This window comes from Coloeus monedula (genome assembly GCF_965178545.1).
Source record: "Coloeus monedula genome assembly, chromosome: 28".
Taxonomy (NCBI): domain Eukaryota; kingdom Metazoa; phylum Chordata; class Aves; order Passeriformes; family Corvidae; genus Coloeus; species Coloeus monedula.
The window spans coordinates 4551900-4572046 of record NC_138808.1 but is presented as its reverse complement, the minus strand read 5'-3'; the positions used below and the strand labels follow the sequence as shown (position 1 = coordinate 4572046).

At 49.9% G+C, this 20147-nt stretch overlaps 1 protein-coding gene across 1 annotated transcript in view; it reads right to left on the bottom strand.

Moving 5' to 3' along the window:
* Window positions 1–20147, bottom strand: part of ANTXR1 (ANTXR cell adhesion molecule 1) — a gene marked incomplete at both ends in the record, with an annotated part of 77296 nt that overhangs the window by 4948 nt on the left and 52201 nt on the right. The window contains 3 exons of the mRNA XM_082298386.1: window positions 10321–10401; window positions 17181–17348; window positions 17839–17934. Coding sequence (XP_082154512.1) covers window positions 10321–10401; window positions 17181–17348; window positions 17839–17934 — 345 coding nt within the window. The remainder of the gene's footprint in view (window positions 1–10320; window positions 10402–17180; window positions 17349–17838; window positions 17935–20147) is intronic.

Genomic DNA, 20147 nt, shown 5'->3' with positions numbered 1-20147 from the left:
CAGTCTGTGGCCACGGACACTGAGCCATGGGGACAGTCTGTGGCCATGGACACTGAGCCATGGGGACAGTCTGTGGCCATGGACACTCGGCCGTGGGGCTGTTTCCCCTCTCTCCTCTCCTCTGGCCGCCCTTGCCCCGTCAGTGCCGTAGGGCTGCTCACTTGATCCAAGCTTTTCCTTTTGTTCTCCACATCTGGCTGAGGCAGGAGTGCTGCCAGGGCTGGAGGGGAAGGGTGGGATGTGGGTGAGGGGGCTGAGTGCTCAGGAGAGCAATGGGAGCGTCTGTGCTGGGACAGGGATCTGGCATGAGAGGGACACGGAGCAGCAGCTGCCTCAGCCAAGCTGTGGCATTTCCTAGGGATTCCACAGCCTTGTCCAAGCCACTTCCCCCCCCCCTCCTGCCTCTCTTTCTGCTTTCACCTGGGTCTGCAAACTGATAGGGAAGATGGGCTGTGCCTCAGAGCACTGCACCAGCACCTGCCCCGCCAGACATGACTGGGATTCAGCAGTGTCCAGCTGAATCCAGCCCTGGGAATGGACCCTCTGCCAGTGTCCAGCTGAATCCAGCCTCGGGAAGGATGGACCCTTCCCCTGGGACACTGCAGCATTTCTCTTTTCTCTGACCAGCTCACTCTCCAGCCCCCATCCCAGCAGGACTCCGACCAGGAGGAAGCTTTTTCCTCAGTTCCATTCCAGCCCTGCTCTCTGTGGTTCCAGCTTCTCAGGGAGAAGCTCGCACACGGCACAGCCAAGAGGGAATTCAGGGCAGGGAAGGGGTCCCAGGGCAGTGCATGCCCTCCAGAGGACCCAGGAGATCTCTCTTTAGCATAGGAAAATGGACAGCATTTTTCTGAAGCAAAGATGAAAAATGTTTCTGTTTCTCTTGGTTTCCTATCAAGCTGGAATTAATACCTGGAAAAATATCAACATTTTAAGATCATAAAACACTGGGACTGGCTTCTTTTGCCTGGTTTAAAGAGAGGCTCTGGAAAAGATATGATCCTTAATGTTGTTTTGTATGGGTCATTAGTAATTCAGACTTTCCATAAACAAAATCCCAGTTTACCCTGTTGTTATGAGAAGGAGAAGAGAGAAATAAAAAGAAATATAGAAATAGAGAAAAGAGAAAGAAAGAGAAGAAGGAAAAGAGAGAGAGGGGGAGAAAAGGAAATTTAATAAGCAACTTGTGATGTGATACCTAATTGTCACTCAAGCATGCACAAAAACTTGCAGGAGGTACTGGAAGATGAGTAACCTTCCCACCAGCCTTTTGTCATTTGGGGTCAGCGCTGGTTCTGGTGCTCCCAGAGGGTTTTGCTGCTCTGAGCCCCTGCCAAGGTAACCCCCAGTTCCCAGGCGGATTCTGTGACAGGGTGGGATCCTGTGAGCTTGAAATATCCCTGCTTGCAAACCTGAGCTGGCAGCCTGCTGCCTTCTGAACACATGGAGGGGTCTGGAGACAGTTTTAGGAAGCTGTTAAACTCTCTTCTGGGCTTTGTTAGGCAGCCTGGGCTCAGCCTGAGCGTGCCTGGTACAGCCAGGAATGCTGCAGCAAAGCTCGGTGATCACCCGGCCACCTCCGTGCCTCTTACTCACCAAACCAGCATTAAATCTGTCTCATTTCGTGATAAAACATCACCACACCGAAACCATTCCCATCTGTGGCTCATTCCTAAGGCCAGAGCCTGGATCTCAGCCTTGCTCACAGAACCTGCCATTCCCAAGGCAGTCCTGCCACCTTGGCCACTCAATAAATAAAAAATTGGAGACTTGAGCTCTTTTCTCCCAAATTAAGAGGAAGACTTGCATTGATAAGATCATCACTCCAACGGGGTTCTAAGGACCTGGTCTCTCATTGCAGAGGCAGCACTGAGAACTGTGACCTCTTATGGTTTGCCTTAAAAGATTTTGTGAAAAGCACTGCAGGGTGAGAAAGTTTGGAGCAAGACCCAGTCAGGTGTCAGTACTACAAACCATCCTAGATCTGACTTTTTAATTCCCAGGAACAGACTGGTACAAAATGAAGCCAGTGAGGAGGTGGGATTTACCCCAAAGGAGAAGGATAAACATCATAACTAGTGACAAGTGCCATTACACCAAACTCCAGCTTTACCAGGGGCAGTTTCCTCCACTGCAGACAAGCATCCTGCCTAAATTCAGCAGGAAAAGTCAGCAGAAAACCCACCTAACTTTCTTTGATGCCTTGACATGGTTGGGTCTATACAGATGTTAAAGCAATGGTTTATATTTGTACTTATACAATCCTGTTCTCTTCAAACAACCCAAAAGACGGACTTATTGAAGAAAAGAGGAAACTAACCACATTGAAGAATTTAAAATCATTAAATATATAAGAGCTTATTTAGAGCATGTATATATATGTGTGTGTGTGTTTGCAATGTCCATAGCTATGCATATGGGACTCTGCATCTCAGGCCCCACAGCACAGAGTGGTTCTGCCCGTTCAGCCTCCAGTGAAATCTCACTCATGAGTTTACTCATCACTTCTCATCTGTGCCCAGCTCTCCAGACCCACCACAACCCCGATAACACCCTGATAACACCCCCTGCTCTGCCAGCTGCTGGGGCTTGACACCTCTGACCACACCATGAAGGACTGACCCAGCTGGGAGAACTACTGAAGAGGAAACAATCGGAGCAAAAAGAGAAGTGAAACAAGACGATACAGGCTGCTGCCTTGCCAAACTCGAGCGTGGGAATGAGCTTAATGGTCCCAGACTCTGGCTCGTGCCAGAGTTCAGGAGCGTGGCTCTCCCAGGGATGAGTGGGCATGGGAATGTCAGCAGCAGCCCTGATGGCTTTTGCAGGAGCTGCTCTTGGCTCATTCCTGCAGTGGGATGGGTGTCATTTCCAGGAAGATCTGGTTGCTCTTCCCGCTGCCTTGCTGGAAAGAGGTAGTTCAGGCTTGGAGAAACTGAGTGACACACCAGGGGCACACCTCAGCCTGCCTGGAACCTTTCATCTGGGGGCTGAATAACAAAATCTACTGGGTATGAGGAGGAGAGAGAAAAACTCAAATGAAAAATGAAGTGCATTCTTTTGGCAGCAACAACTGGAACAACTCATCGAGGGCAGTGGTAAACACCCCTCTGGAGAGGAGGAGCGAGCCTCAGCCTCCAGAAACCAGTGACCTGAGCAGGATCTCCGTGCCTGCAGCTTGGGCAAAGAGGACAGGGCAGGATTCAGGACAGGATTTTCCATGATGTGAATGTGACAACACAGCTTGATGGCTGCTTTCACCTTCCACGACTCAGGACAATCACCCTGAGCGGTGCTAATGGTTCGAGGAAGTGGGAACTGCTGTCCACTGAATGTTGTCCTACAGCTTTAGTGAGGAAAAATTCCCATCCCCACAGTCCCTGGTGCTGGGCTTGCCTTGGCTTCTGACATCAATATTAAAGGCATAACTTTTACTTCTGTCTGGGATAAATCCTGCCCTGGGTCAGGTTTGACTGCACCCTTCAGGAGCTGCCTCAGGAGCTCAAGGGCCAGCTCTGCCTCATTCCCCCAGCCCTGAGCACTCTGCAGGCTGAGCAGCAGATCCCAGGCTTTTGGCTTTGGAGCTGTTAGTTCCAGGAAAAAGAGCTAATGTTTAGGTTAACTTTTCCATGGCTGTTAATGGAAAACCACACTGCAACAGAACGTGTGGAAAGGTTACGGTTTGGTTCTCAGGCTCTGCTGCCTGTCAGGAGAAATCTGTCAGCTGGGACCTAAGGATGGGTTAAACAGCAGCTCCTTGTTAGTGCCTGGGTGGCTTTGGGTCTGCAGGGACAGCAATGGCCACATGGACATGTGCAGGGGTGACCTGGGGGGCTGCACAGCTGGTTTTACTCTCAGGGCTGCAAAGGGACCGTGTCTGGTGTTTAAACCAGGGGGATTTGTAATCCTATCTCCTGGTTTCTGCTCTTTGTTTTGGGAGGAGGTTTCCATTCATGACACTGAAGTCAGACAATTACCTTATATCTGAATTTAATCTCTAAAATAGGCTCCTAATTCAAAATAAGGCAGGATCCAGGGGATTTTCCAGGGTGACAGATTTTGCTTGTGTGCTTTGTGATGTTCCTCATTAATCAGGAATACCTGGCCATACATCACCCTTCACTGTGGCTACTCGATAATAAAACACATTTCATGGTTTCAGAGAACTCACTTCACAGAGCCATGGGATGGGCTGCAAAGACCTTAAGGCCCAGTGCCACCCCTGCCACGGGCAGGGACACCTTCCACTGTGCCAGGCTGCTCCAAGCCCCGTCCAACCTGGCCTGGGACACTTCCAGGGATGCAGGGGCAGCCACAGCTGCTCTGGGAAACCTGTCCCAGGGCCTCCCCACCCTCACAGGGAAGAATTTCCTCCTAATTTCCTCTTTGGATGCTGCATGGGAGCTGTGCATGGGAAAATGAACCAGCAAGAAAAACTGTTCCTTGTGGTTAGGAGAGGATTTGAACTACATTAACAGAATATTCCAGCTGCTCTCACAGATCCCCTGTTTAGAGTTCGGATGAATTAGTACCACCACAGTGTCCCAGTGGTTCTCCCTGTAGCTGCCTATACTTTCTCTTCTCCCTTGCCTCGGATAAGGCTGAATTCCTGGTTTAATTTACACCTGGACAGCTCCTGGCACGATGGAGCACAGGAACACACCACCACAGTGAACGGGGCCCCAGGGTGTGTGGCAGCACTGCCCCAATCCTTTCAGCTCAGATTTAATTTCCCTGCATTTCAGCTCTGTGTGGGAAGTGAGAGACAACGAGTTATTTCCCAGACTGGTCTTTGCAAGCACACAGCATTCTCCATCAGACAGGGAAAGTCAAGGAAGGCAGACCTGATTTTCCAAGGGGTTGAATTTGCCAGAAATAGAGACACCCAAATTCCTCAGGTGGTGCAGCAGCCAGTGCTAATCCCTCTCTGAAACACCCCATTATTGCAGCAGATTAAGGGTCATTCAAAGACATAAGAAAGGACAGAGAAGAAGGAAATGTTACTGTGCAATTAGCAGAGCTCTCCTTCTCCACGGTGCTTTTCCGTGGTGAAGGTTCAGGAAGTTTGGCTGTAAATGTCTGATTTCTTACTCTGACTGCTCTGTTTATATAAAGACCAGTTTTTATGTCAGCACATGCACACACACATTTTCCTTTCCTACAGAAAAGAACAATTGTCATTACTTTAATGGGGACATTTTCATGTATTTGGTGGCCTCACACTCTCATCACAACCAACCACAATCTGTACCAGAGCCCTGGCACTGGGACCCACCGTGGTGTGATTCCACCAGTAAACTTCCAAAAAAAACCTCTTCTCCCTCAATCTTCATTAATTCAGGTAGGATACATCTTTACACATAATTACACATGGCTTCATTACATTTTTCCTCTATTTATACCCTTCTAGATCTATATTCACCTATTCAAGCACAAAACAAAACCACAACTAATGCAATGCAAGAACAATTTAAAACACAGTTTGTTCCCTGATTGAAGAGTTCCTGGCCAAGTCTGAGCTTGAAACACATTTTGATAATCTCATAAATTCCTGACAGAACAACATTTATCAAGGAAGTGCAACTGGCATTCCAGAGAAGCACGAATTGTTTGGGGCCTGTGAGCAATTTGCACAAATAAGCATTTCTGTATTCCATTACAAAAGTGATAAAGTTCTCTAAAAAATGTATATATTTTTACATCACCTCTCTCTGATGATGTTTCCAATGTAAAAATAACCTCATTAATGCTGACAAGAATGCAAACCTAGTCTCTTGAAAATGTGAGAAGACCACAGGAATCCCATGTGATCTCACTTCCTTGCCTTATTGGAACCATCTGTGTCTGTTGGTAACCTCAGACCCTCTATCCCCAGGTCTGACTCCAAAACCCAGAATTTCATTATCTCTTCGTGCATCTCAGCCTCTCTGGGTGCACTTCAAAACAGGTCCTGAGCATCCCTGTCTTTTCCTTTTGTTCTGGGCTCAGAGATGAGTTGTTAAAAGCCCCCTGCACACCAGATCAAGGTTTGCTCCCTGGTTTGCTCCTGCTGGGGCAGCCAGGGGCTGGCAGGGGCTGCAGGAGCAATGACAGTGTCCTGCTGCTGCTGGGGACACTGGAGCTTTGCAGGGGGCTGGGGTCCTGCTGTGGGCAGGGATCCCTTCCCTTGGAGCCGTTCTCCTTGGAGAGGTCTCAGCTCTGCCTCCAAACCCATCCAACCCTGGATCCCACGCTCCCTGCCCAGTGAGGGCTGTACCTGCTGCAGTGAGGGAACAGCCCCAGGACAAGGCATCCCCACCTTCACTAAAGGGCCCAGGACATGACCAGGCAAGAGGCAAAGACAAGGGACTGTCTGAGGTCACAGGGAGCAGGGGAGGACGGGAATCCTCAGGCCCACAATATCTCTGCCACGTGCATGAACTGCGTTAGTCACTGCCCTTGCAGCAGTGTCTGGTCCCAGCCTGATGTGACCCTCGGGGCAGGGGACATCTTTCCTGACAATTTCATGGATCCCTGGAAGCTGCGTGGGCTGCAGCAGATAAACAGCAGCAATTACTCAACGCAGGGCTTGAGGTGGAACCCGTGTTTTGTTCTATGCAAGGAATCTTCAGAACAGCTCAGCTCCTGCGCTGGCGGGGGATAAAGTCACTGATTATAGCAAGGGATTGCTTATATATGAAAATGATGTAACCCTGGGACTCAGTCCAACTCCTTTCCAGGCTCCAAAGCAAACAGAGATGCCTTTCAGTTATTTTTTATCTGGCTTCACTTTTTAGTCTCGATCGGTGGGTGAATTAAGGAGCCCATTCGACAGCACTGGGTCTGAAATCTGCTTCCCTTTCTTCAGGAAAGAGAGGGGAAAGAAGGCACAAACTGCTATCAAAACAGCTCCTCCTTGTAGCTCTCAGGAATATCATATGGTCAAAGGCTCCTGTGTGCAAATTCGAGCTTCTCTTTACTAGCCATTCACGTTGCCTGCAAGGGTTTGAGTATTTGTCCAGCCTGAGAAGGCTCCGTGTTTGATCTGGTGGCTCCCTTTGAGGCTGCTGGTTGCTGTGGGATGCTCTGCTAACCCCTGCTTCTCTTGCTCTCAGGGCATGCCCACCACTGGCAGCTTGTTCAGGGCTGGCAGCGTGGACTTGCTGGGGTGTTGCTGAATAACTCGGAGGTGTTTATTCAGCTTGTGGAATCCACCCGGAGCAGCTGCACTGAAATGGAGCTGATTCCTCTGGAACTGCTCTGGGCGCCTGCCAGGGAGACAAAGCAGAGCCCAGCATTGCTGGGAGCACCTGGGATGGGAGGGATGGGTGACCTGGTCCCCTGCAGCATCGGGATGAAGCTGGGCAGTCAGGGAAAAGCTGGAAAGCTGCAGCTGCCCTGTCCTGAGCAGCAAGACCTCAAAGCTGCAGCTGCTGGAGCTTCCTGGAGCCCCTGCCCAGCGAGGCTGGGTTTGAACTGGGCAGCAGGGCTGGAGTTCCAAACCATCTGAGTCCCCACACCATGGCCTGGAGCTGCCAGGAGCAGCCCTGAGGGGCCCCTTTGCTGCCAGGCTGGGGAGGGCACTCCTCCAGCTCTGCTTCCCAACAGAACAGGACCAAATCCTGCCCCTGGACACTCGGAGAGCCCGGGCTCGCCACTGGGCATTCTGCAGCCTGGAGAGGACCAAGTCTGTCCTTGTGCTCCTGGTCCTGGAGGGAGAGGCCACAGGAATGCACACGTGGGCTCACCACTGCCAAATCCCCTCTCGCAGCTCTGCCCTGGCAAAGCCTGCCCTGGGAACAGCGGGCTGGGAGAGATCCAGGCGTCTGCGTGCTCATGTGCAGGGCTGCCTGCCTGGGGCTGTCCTCCCGCAGCATCTCCTGCTCCAGGAACATCTAAACCTGCTGGGTGCAGCCTCCTGTCCCTCAGCAGCTCCAGGAACATCTAAACCTGCTGGGTGCAGCCTCCTGTCCCTCAGCAGCTCCTGCTCCAGGAGGATTCTGGCCACACAGCTCTTTGCACAGGTAGGAATTTCCCATCATTTCAGTGCAACATCTGATCGTTTTCTTCTGCAATGCAGCCCTACAGACACAGGATTCAATTTTAAAAAGATTTTCTGTGGAATTGCCCCTTTTCCTTGGTATTTTTTTCCCTTGCAAGGAGAGCAGACTCCTCGTGGTGCCCCAGGGCTCTGCTCTGAGGGCACTGACAGCTGCAGCCAGCACCAGCAGATGTTTCTGTGCTGCCATTCCCATCAACTCAGCACTGACCTTCCCCCCGGATTTCCAAGCTCACCAAAGCAGGAACGTGTTTTATGAGATAATATTTGATGTTTGCTGACCTGGGAGAAACCACAAGCCCTGAAACAGCCTGAGTCAGGCAGCCTTTGTATCCTAAGGTTGGACATGCATTTAAATTTCTCTTAGAGGAACAGTGGCACAGAGGAGAACAAAGGCATGTGGCAGGGATCCAGGAGAGCTGAGAGTCTTCTTATCCTGTGAGGTGCAAATTTTGCAACTATTTTTGCAACCTTTTGCTTTTCCTTTTGCCTAATTTGGCTCCCAAGGCACAGCTGTAGTTTTTGGCAGTTCAGTTAACAGCAATATTGCCTCATCCCTTCTTGGTCCCTTGAACTGAAGCCTCTGCTTTTGTAAAGCCAACCTTCCTCATGCCCAGTAAAATCCCTTTCTAGGAGAAAGTGAAGTAGGGCAGACTAAAATTGGCATCCAAATCATGGGAATGTCTGTATCAAGATGGGAGATGACTCAGAAATCGTGCAGCTGAACTGAGGATGCTTCTCCTCAGTCTGAATCTGAAGCAGGGAAACAAAACCCACACACCTTTGCTGAACAGGAAAGGGGAAAACCCGAACTAATTCTGCCATTTCAGCTGTGTGAACCAATGAAAGCCATTTCAGTGTTTTACAGTGAGTTCTCAGACTGGTTTTGCCTGTGCTGTTGGGGGGACATCACCTGGGAGCTGTGTCACTGCTGTGAGGGGACAAACACAAACTGCTCCCTTAAACCTGACAGTGCTTAGCAGCAGGGAGTTTGATGTTCCCTAACACACCATTATTCACAGAAGCCAAACACTCAAGCTCACATTTTGCTGACACAGAGGAACACCCTGCAGAAGGGCCTGGAAGTGCTTCATATCTACCCAGGGAAGTGCCCAAACAAAGGAGTCACCCGGAGAGGAGCTGGTATTTAGCAGCTCTAAGCCTGGGTGCATTTTCAGCCAGCTCCTCTTTCACACTAAATTAGATTGTGCCCAGGTCAGAGGTCCTTTACAGCACAAATCAGTCATAAAGGGCTTGACTGACTTCAAGGCTGGGTCACATCACACCTGTGTGGGCTGATTCTGCTGGTACTCGTGCTCCAGGACAGGAGGGCGAGTCCAAGGATGTGTCACTGCAGAGGCTGCAGCCTCTGTCAGCTGCACCAGGAGAAATTGCTGCAAACTGTGAGGGTTGCACTGCTCTGGATTCTCCCCAGCATAAATGGAAGTGGCATCTGTCATTTTAGCTTATTGAGTCAAAAAATGGATTCACAGAACAGGCATTCTTCAGGCCCTGGTTTCTGAGGGAGAAATGCCTGGCACCAGCAACCTCTACGTTTCCGACTTTTCTCCCAGAAATCAGAATCAGTGAAGACATTTTAGCAAATCTTCCCCGGGAAGGAATAAAATATTAAACTTTTTAATTCACAAAAAGGTCCTGTATTCAATAAAAATGCCCACAGGGAACCAAATGCTACAGGCCTATGATTCTCCACCAGAAAATTACACTGTTGTTTCATGTGCAGTTGAGTTTCTTGAAGCCTCCACAGTGCTGCAGTTACTTACACTTTGGGACAAATATATTCCTGAAACAGCTCCAAGCTCTTTGTTGATTCATGTCAGGGGTGTGTGACTGACTGCATAAGACATTAATCTAACTGACATTTTCCACCATGAGGGGAATTTAACGAATGAAAATCACAGAATATCCTGATATCCAACCCAAACCTCCCCTGACACTGCTGCAGCCATTCCCTCAGTCCTGTCAAAATATCCCTTGCTACTCATTACAATTTCTCCTGTAACTGGTGGAGAGCAGCTCTGTGCTCTAAGAGCAGACTGTGCTGGGCTCTTCCAGGGGTATTTCTGTCCCTGCACCTCGACAGTTCAGGCTTGAAACCACATCAGCCAAACCCCACGAACTGTTTGCAAACAAAGCTGACAGATGTGACTGAGAGTTTGCTTCTAAGCTATCAGCAGTGTCTGCCTTCAGCCCCACAGGTGAAGGCAGGCAGAGGGTTTTGCTGTTCCCTGCTGGAAGGAAGGGTTTGGAGGCGCTGGTACCTTGTCTCCTGGCTGGGGACGCATCACGGACACGCGGTCGTATCCTTTCCGCAGCAGGACCCAGAGGGCGTCCAGCTTCCCCTGGAATGAAAGGAAACAGGGTGTTTGTTATGCTCTGGGCAAAGTGTAGTGCAGGGACCAGCACTTGGACCCAACAGGTTTTACCCCATCATTTCCAGTGCCTGTAGAAATGCTGGAGAACGATGTTTTCTCTCACAGACACTTGCTGTGAACTCGCTGCGAGTGCAAAGGAAGAGCACTCAGATGTCTGACAGATAACAGTGTCTGACCTTTCCAAAGATAATGTGTGACTCTGACACCTTCTGGGCTCAGAGGGAGACTGATGCCGACTCAGCTCCAGGCATCACAGCCAGCAAAATGTTAAATCAGTGCAGCAAGCGAGCAGTGAACTCATGCGATGCCTTTCCAAACTGCTGCGCCTCCTGCTCTGGATGAGCAGCTTCTCTCCAGCCCTAGGTGACCCCTGTGACATGTGAGAAAGAAATCTCACTTATGTCTTGAAACAGTCTGCTGGGGAGAACGGAGTGAAACCCCACCTGCCAGGAGAGCTGAGCCCCAGCCAGGGGCAGTGTGGTGGCCAGGTCATCCTTCCTGGTAGCCACCAAGAGAGGGCTCACCCAGGCTCCCAGACCCTCCCCATGTGGCAGCCCACGTTTGCACCTTTTCCAGGCAGTAGCACCTCTCTTTCCAAGCCCTCCAGCCCCACGCTGAGCTCAGAGGCAGCAGCTGTCCCCTCGCTGGGTGGTCTCACACCCCACACACCCAGACACACACGTGTGCACCGGCACAGACCTGGGTGAGGTCTGCTCAAAACCCAACGTGTTGAAAACCTCTTGCAGACAGAGTTTGGCTCATGTGTGGTCAGACCCTCCCTGCCATTCCCTGCAGTGCAGCCCAAGCATTTATCCCTGACTGGAATTCAGCAGCCAAGCCTGAGGGTACTCCCCAAATGAGCTGAATGAGGCCAGAACGAGCAGCCCAGGGCTCTGCAATGCAGAAATATTCACCAAATCATCTGCTCTGAAACATCCCTCTGCTGCTGAAGGATTCCTGCTCTATCCCCACTCCAACCAGCCAGGGTTTCCTTTCCTAACTGGACTCGGCTCCTGGGAGAGCTTCGGGAGGGTTTGCATGGGGGCACACCTCGGCTGCCTCAGGGCAAGGCTCCAGACAGGTCACGAGTCAAGATTATTTGATCGAACTCTCTTCACACTCACTTCATTTGACCCCCGGTCTGTGAAGAACTCAGTACCCTGAGATTTGTAGGCATTTTTGGAGAGGGTTAACAGCAGACAGTATTTATTAATGTTTCCATGAGTACTGGTCCAAATGCTCTGAGTGCTGTGATATTAGAGCAGGAACCAGGAGCAAAACCCCTACTAGCAAACTTCACTGTACCTGCAGAGATAAGCTGCTCTGAGAATGTACAAAGCTGTCCCTCGGTACAAAACTGTTTTCTGCAGGTAAGACCATCAAACCCAAAGACCAACTCCTGACTGGATCTAGGAATTCCTGTCTGATAAATCTTTCCCAGAAATAAAGACTACAGAACTCTTGTGCTAGCAGAAATGCCTTGTGTAACTATTGTGGGACAGGATTAACAAATGGAAATATGAGCTGGATGTTGCAGAGGGAGTGGGGAAAGAATGAGGATCTTAATTTGGAGTAAGGCAGCAGATTTTCCTGAGGGCCTGGTCTGGCTGTGTCAACTTTGGGGTCTGTGAGGGCCAGACTTGGCACTCAGGGTGTTTGGAAGGTCCTTTGTGACCCCAGGTCTCTGGTGTTGAACTAAAAACTCCCTTTCATGGGGGCAGAGTCCTTCTCTTCCCTTTCCAAGGAACCATCAGGGCCATAATCCTCTCTGGGATCTCTGCTCCTCAACCAGTGTGTTCAGCCAATGGTTCAAAGCTTTTTTGGGAGTTGGAGGGACACATGGGTGGAGGCAGACACGTAGAATGACTGCATAGAACTTGTTTCCATAGGATATGGAGAAAAGACTTCCTAAGGTGAGAGCCAGGAAAGTCTGTTATTCTCAAAGGAGAATAAGCAAGAAGCTTCTCTGTCAGATTCTTCTGCATTTGGACAGCAGAACTCCTTAGACCTGAGGGAACCCATCCCTTCCTTCTGTTCCAATCCATCTTTCCTCTACAGCAGAGCTGGTTGAAGCTCTTGATCTCCTGTCCACTCTGACAGCTTAAGAAATAAGTACCTTTTTCCTCCATTTCTCCTTTAGGAAACCAGAGGCAAAGCGACAACTTTCCATGGAACAAAAAAAATTCCTTTTTACTCTGCAGTCCCAATTTCCAAGAGCCTACCAAGATTTCTTGGGAAAAGCCAAGAGCTCCATCTTTGGGAGCCTCAGGGTCTGCCTGAGACATCTGGGTGGAAGAGAGGGAGTGTGCATCATGGAAAGGATGATGGCTGAAGAAATGAAACGGCAATGCTTTCACTTGGAAACAAAAACCCTCCTGTGCTCTCCATGGATGGGCCGTGTCTCCGTGTCTGGAACTCCTCTGCAGTTGAAGCACGAGGTCACTTGGAGAAAAAAGAAAGGTCTGAAGGCAAATAAAGCCTTGAGTCCTGCTAGATCTGAAGCCCAGAGAGAAGAAACAGTCGGAACAGATGAAAAATGAAGGAGGGCACAGTTCCAGCCATGGAATTTCCTCTGCATTCACAGTTAATTCAACACTGCATTGACTCTGAGTTACCTCGGTGCTCCTCAGACCTGCTGGTGTCAGGCAGAGGCTCTTTTGGAGCTGTCTGTAAACCCAAGCTGCACTTGGGCCTCTCTGGCCAGGCTGCTGTGCCATGGCAGCTTTGTGTGATGGAGACAGGAGGGACAAAGGCTGGAGAACCACCAGGGACACGTGGCCCAGGAAATGCTGGAGTGGCCTCCACGTGGGATTCACCTGAGGTTTCCTTTGGAGAGCACCACTTGTTGCTTCAGCCTTAGGTTGTAGCCAGGTGGGGATCAGTCTCTTGTTCTGGGTAACAAGTGACAGGATGAGGGGAAATGGCCTTGGGTTGTGCCCAGGGAGGTTCAGGTTGGATGGTGGGAAAAATTTCTTCACTGCAAGGGTTGGAAAGGCCTGGCCCAGGCTGCCCAGGGCAGTGGTGGAGTCCCCATTCCTGGGAGCATTCAAAAAACGTGTGAATGTGGCACTCAGGGACGTGGTTTCGTGGTGAACATGGTGGTGGTGCTGGATGGATGGCTGGACTTGAGGATCTTTCCAAACTTAATGATTCCATGACTCTCTGATTCACTTCCATCTATGTTTTGTGCTGCCCCTCCCTGTCAGATGAACCGCGGGTTTGGCAAGTTTCTTAAGAAGTTTTCGGATTTGTCATTCCCCTTGGATTATCTGCACTGACTTTTCAAACAGTTGAAATGACATTTTAAAAGCAGGATAATCCAGTTGGCACTGTGCTGAGAAGTAAGAGCAGCAAATCAGAATAACAACAATAATAACCCCAATCTGTTAAGTGTCAGTAGCCACATCTGGTAGCAAATAAATCTCTGGAGCATTAAAAAAACCCCAATCTATCCACTCTCAGCTGTCTACCTACTTACAGACATGACTCTGGGAAGACTGAAAAACAGAGGGAAGAAGAACTCCTTCATAAAAGGCAGAACATTCTGAGCAGGGGCTGGTACTTGTGCAGCTGAGGAAGGCCTGTGGCCAGCAAGATGACTGGTCCGACGATGTGAATTTCCTGGCTCTGTATCAGATTCAGGCACCCTTGGTTCGCTGTTCCTGAAGTTTAATTCCTTGCCCTTCTCCTTTACCATGATTTTTTTAAAGCAGGTTGTTACAGGCATGTTTATCTGCTTCCCAAAGGGCTGCTTCAACCAGCCCAGTGGAGGGGGTGGAAATTTAACACCTCTTTAACCACAGTGCACTTTGGAGCATGGGGATGAGGGAAAATTCAAGCTGAGACATTTCCTATGGGTGAGGTCTGGGCATCTGTGAAACGTTCCCCCCAGAAGTGGTGGGAGCTTCTCTGTTATTTTAAAACCCAGACTGGACAAAGCAGGATGGATCCCAGCCAGTGCTGCCCTGGCTGAGGGTCCAGCCCCAGGCAGCTCAGGGGCTGTTCCCACCTTCCCTGCCTGCCACGGCTCCAGGAGAGCTTCCCTGCAAATCCATCTCCTGTGCTCACACCTCCAGGACACGACTTTCTGCCAAGACTGCTGATGAATTTTGCCAATTTTGCTAATTCCTTACTGCCCAGGGAGAGCAACAGCAGGACTCTGCTTCATAGGAATGATCCTTCCTGGGTTTGTTGAGTGCTGATGATTGTCCATGAGGAAAGTGTTGGAGACAGCTATCCTGTCTCCATACATTTTTTGGGTGCAGCTCAGTGAGGGGTGTGGTGGCAATTAATAATTAGGTAAATTCTGGTCCAGGCTGCTAAATACTATCCAGATGTGGAACACTCCAAAGTTTTGGGAGTATTTGAATACAGGGTTTTGGATTGGAACTGTCTCTATCCTGTATACAATTGGAATGGTAGATAAGAGAGCTATTTCTAAAGGAATTAAGAATATATATCACCCATGAGATGCTCCTAACATTTGCAGGCACCCTTATAACTGAATTCTTGTTGTTATGAAGCAAAAGCTATTCCAGAGTCAGCACTGAACCTCAGCCCTATATACATTGAATCTTCTCTCCAAGCCTCTCTTGAACTTTGGAGAATTTCTGTCCTGGACACAGACCTGCAACAAACCTGAAAATTCACTGGAAGTCTCCTGGGGCTGTGATCCAACAGCATCAACTGGGCAAGGGCAGAAGCTCAGCAGAATCTTCTGTGGGAAAGGACCCAGCTCTCAAGGAATGAGCTCAGGTAGTTGCACCCACATGGTTCCAGCTGCCTGAGCAAGTATTTGGGGCTCTTTGTCCTAAAATCAGTGTTTCTGGCAGCTCAGTTACAAAATCCGACGGCGCTGTGTCTTGGCTGGAGGAGGTGATTTCCAGGAGCAGGGAGAAGCTCCCAGGTGGGGCTGGTGCGTTTCCCAGGCGCGCTGAAGCACCGTGACCACGCAGCTGGGGCGTGCTGCGCTCCCCACGCGGAGCTGGCACCGCTGCCTCCAACCTGTCCCACTGTGGGAAGGAACAACCTTCACCGACACATGCTGAAGTCATTACAACACAACTGCAAGTGACTTGCTGGGAGGCTCTGTTTATGAGACGATAATCTTCCAGGGGGGAAAGAGAGAAGGTGCTGCACCGAGTTTTCAAGGAAGTTCACGTTTCTGCATCCTCCAGAAAGCACCCTGGCTCCCCTGAGCATCCCTGCCATTCCTACTGCTGGATTTGAACCAGCTGCAAGATCAGGGACTGAGGAGAGCCCAGACACTGCCCTGGCTCCTGTGGGCACCACCTGGAGCAGGTCAGTAACCAGAGGCAGTGCAGGGAGCCCCGAGTGCTCTGCAGGGTGGGACATCTCCAGCCTGGCTCACAGCTTTTGTCTGACCCCACTGGCTGCTGCTGGGCAGGAAGGAAACAGGACAGTGAAGCCTCTGTTTTCCATCAGAGAGGCACTTTCTCATTCCCCAGCATCAAGTTTAAGGCAAGCTCTGTACACTGAAAGGTTTATTTACTGCGTGTGCTACACACACCCTCGCTGCAGGTTAATTGCCCGTGGAGGGATTTGAAGGCCCTAAACCAGCACCTCTGCTCTTCAGATCCAAGCTCCAGAGGTGCAAGGTTTGTACTTGGATATGAATTGGGTGTTCTCAGTCTTTTCTGGGCCTGATAACTACAAATACCCTGGACTGAAGAGAAGTGTCAGCATTTCCCAAAAGAGTTAAACCTGAGAAACAGGAATGTGGAATTATTTTTTTCCTGTTCATTAGAGAAGTCACACAGTCGTTAAACTGCCCTCCTTTCCTGAGAACAGCTGAATTTGTCCTGGAGGCAAGAGATCAGCTCTCTGACACTGGAATGCCCTCATACTATGCCTGGGTGATGCAGTCCATGATCTGTGTGCTCTGCTCCTCTTATCCACAAGATTCAACCTGTCCTGGACACATCCAGCAGGAATTTTCTTCCTACTTTCTCCCCTCTTTCTAAGGAAAGAATCAGAGAATTGTTGGGTTGGAAGGGACCTCTGGAAAGCATCCAGTCCAACCCCCTGCCAGACAGGGTCACCTGGAGCAGGTGACACAGGGACACATCCAGGTAGGTTTGGAATGTCTGCAGACAGGGAGACTCCTCCCTGGGCAGCTGTTCCAGGGCTCTGCCACCCTCCATGGAAAGAAGTTCTTCCTCCCGTTGAGTTGAAAATCTTGTGGTTTAGGTTATTTCCTTGTCCTGTCACTGGGCACCAATGGAAAGAGTCTGGCACCATCCTGACACCCCTTTGAGACATTTGTATGCGTTAATGAGAGTCCCTCCAGTCTTCTCCAGACTGAACAGGTCCAGCTCCCACAGGTTTTCCTCACACAAGAGACGCTTCAATCCCTTAATCATTTTTGGAGAAGATCCTGTTTATTCCTGACACCTCAGGGAATGTGCAGTGTAGACCTTTGCACCCTGTGAGCACTTCCCAGAAGCTGCCATTCAGGAAGAGATCAGGATCCTGTTCTGGTCTAAGAAAGCAACACAACTCCCAAACCTGACGAACCAGGTGGGAAACTCCCATTGCCCCACGTGGCTCCTTCCCACAGCACCTCCCCAGGCACACGTTCAGGGGGCTCCCTCAGGCACAGCCACTCCAGCAGCACTTGGGATCAGGGGTTTGTGGGCAGAGCTGAGCCTTGGATGTGAACACACATCATGACAAAAAGATCTCCTGCACACATCCCCGGCAGCACCAGGCAGGGCTGGACTCACCTTGATGGGGGAGTACCACTTCCGAGGGGACGAGGGCTGGCGCATGTTGCTCCCGAGGTTCCTGGGCTCAGGGAATTCGTATTCCTGCTCTGGCATCTTCACCCTGGCGTTCTTGGCCTTCTCTAACTTAGCACCTTCCTCCGTGGAGCCCTTTTCTCCCCAGCGCACCTGGAAGGAGGGATCAGGCGCTGTCACCTGCTGCAATCACACCCCTGCTGCAAGAACAGAGCTCTGCCTGTGTTTTCCCAGTGCCCAGATCCAAGCTGAAGAGCAATGCACAGGCTGTGAGGTTTGTTTCTAGACTGCAGCCCAAATTTTGAACTTGTCCTTTGTGGTGGTTTATGAGAAACGTGAGAATGGGGAAGGTTTTCAGAAAAACTAAACCCATGTCATTGTAATTTGTGTGGCAGGGCTGCCCCTGTATCCCAGGCATGGGCCAGGACATTGCTGGATTAGAGGAAAAAGATACTCCCAAACTTCAGAAATCTGTGTTTGGCTCTCAAATATTCCCATACAAAAATGATCTGGACTCAGATGTACCAAAAAAGCCTAAAGAAGTTTGTGCCTGTCTCCTGGGTTTCCTCCTGGGTAGATTGCAGGGGGACGTCGCAGCCCAGTCCCCAGCCCAGATCTGACCCCTGAGCTGGGATCTCCTCACCTCCATCCGTTTGATGCCGCCCACTCCTCGCCCACCATAGTAAGAGGCATCGACTGTTGGCCACTTCTTCTTTGGCAGACCATCATCATCTTCCTCCTGCAAAACAAGGGGTGGCACTGTCAGGGAAAATGACAGGGATGGAGAAGAATTAACAGTCCCAGGCAGCATTGTCCTCTGAGCCTGCAGGGCAGGCAAGGTTCTGGTCTCTCCCTGTTGCTTTCCAGAGGATGTACTCTCATGAAAGGACAATGTTTCGTGATATAAACACAACCACTTGAAAGGTACCATCCAGCTCCAGCAAGAATGAGACTTTGGTATTTTTCACCTCTGCCACCCCTTCCCTTCACCTGGGACTGGGAGAGGCAGCTGCTGCTCGTGGCTCCCTGTGCTGCAGGGACCCTCCAGAGCCCAGGTAAATCCCCATATTGGAGTTCAGGCCTCACAAGATGGAGGGAAAGAGTGAAAAAATGAGTAAATTTTCTCCTGAGTGATGGCAAACTCGGGGTACCTTCGGAAACAACCCCACTGGGAATGCCCAGGTTTATTGACAGGAGCTGGCCAAGAGGAATAGGATGGAAAAGTCTCATGGAAAAATCACAGGAATGGAATTAGCTCCTGTAATGAACCTGTGCCTCGGCTGGGGCAGCTGCCCATGGAAGTCCATGTGGCTTCAGGGAGTCCTTTCTCCTGCCAGAGAAAGTCAGGCCCTGTGTGAAAAATGAGATTTCAATTCTGTGTCCTGCCCTTGCTCGTTGCAGGCACATCCCCAACCACAGAGCCAAACGTGCTCAACGCCTCATGGTGACATTCAGATACGGGCAAATTAACAGATCAAGAACATTTCCTTAAGTGTATTTAAAATGAGTCTGCTAAAGCTCTAGTGAGAGTCAAGGTATTTTAAATTCTCTGTTGCACTTAGTAGGGTCAGAGTGTATGTGGAGCTCTTATAGTGCTTTTCCCTTTAATTTCTACAGTTCAGGCTGTGAACTGGCAAAGCAGAAAAGCAGAGTTCATCAAAAACGTGAAGTATTTCCTGTGAAAAACGTGGAGAGAAAAGAAAAGTGGTCCCTCTCTCCTTTTTCTTCTTCTTTCTTTAATTTTTCACAGAGATTTGGCTAAACTCCAAAACTTAGGAGCTTTCCAAAACGGGGAAAGCCAAAAATACTTTGAAATTGAAACTCCCCATCAGGAAAACTGAAAATCTGGGGGGGGGAATCCAATAAAAACTATGGTTTTCATGGCAACCAAAAGCATTTCAGTTTATCAAAACACACAGAAATTGGGCTGCAAAACGTGTCCTGATCTAAGGGAAGGGTAACAACTAATCTAAGGGAATTGGTTACAACTACCAGGTTCTTCTCTTCAGAAATGCCCTCTCTCTCTGGCCCCAGGCAGAGCTGCTGAGGCTCTTTGCTGCAACCCAAGAACTCAATATCTCTGCATGAAGTTTTCCATGAGGACTATTTTTTTTGTTAAAAGGAAAGAAAAAAAAAAACGAAAAACAAATTGGAAGCGAAGCCATCTAAATATTTTCCTTCAGCAATTCTCTTTCTCTCTCTTCAGTTTAGCACAGACTGGACTTCTCACAACAGGAAATACCAAGGTTTAGGAAATCTTCCCCACAAGCCCTTAAAAGCCCTGCGAGTCCCCTCACTGCAAGTTGGGAGCCAGGACAACAGCACACGCACAGAAAGGCAACACGGACCTTGAAAAACAAAGGAGTCACAAGTTTTTTGCAGAATGAGTCTGTTTACATGTTTGGAAGGGCAGGGGAGGTTTTGCAATACAAGCAGAAAGCCCCCACCAGGGATGTCCTACACTCCTGGCCAATGTGCTCACCACACACGTGAGGAACTGCAGGAACTGGAAACGGGGGGTCAGGGCAGGGAGGCAGCAGGGAAATGGGAAGGAAGAGGCACCCAGTCCCCACCATCCCCAACTCACTGCCCCGTGAGCCAGGGCTGAATTCTCACATCCTGCCTGCTTCACCTGTATTTTTCTACACGTGGCTGCACCAGGGTTTGTACCTGAGGAGCTTCAGCTCTGACCCAGCTGCAGCCTCAAAAACAGCCCCGGAAAATTCAAGTGCATTTAAGGATGCTGGAAACTGACTGTACAGCACTTGGCAACTTTCCACCCCCAAAATCTGCTTTAGATGGAGCTAGAGTTTCTTTTAACAAATAAGAAGAAGCAGGACAGAACTGCATTTCACAGTCAGGGATCCAGATTCATAAGTGCTGGATTGCAGAAAACAAAGATCTGTGTTTATCTCAGAGGCCAGGCCAGGCTCTGGATACTTTGACCCTGAC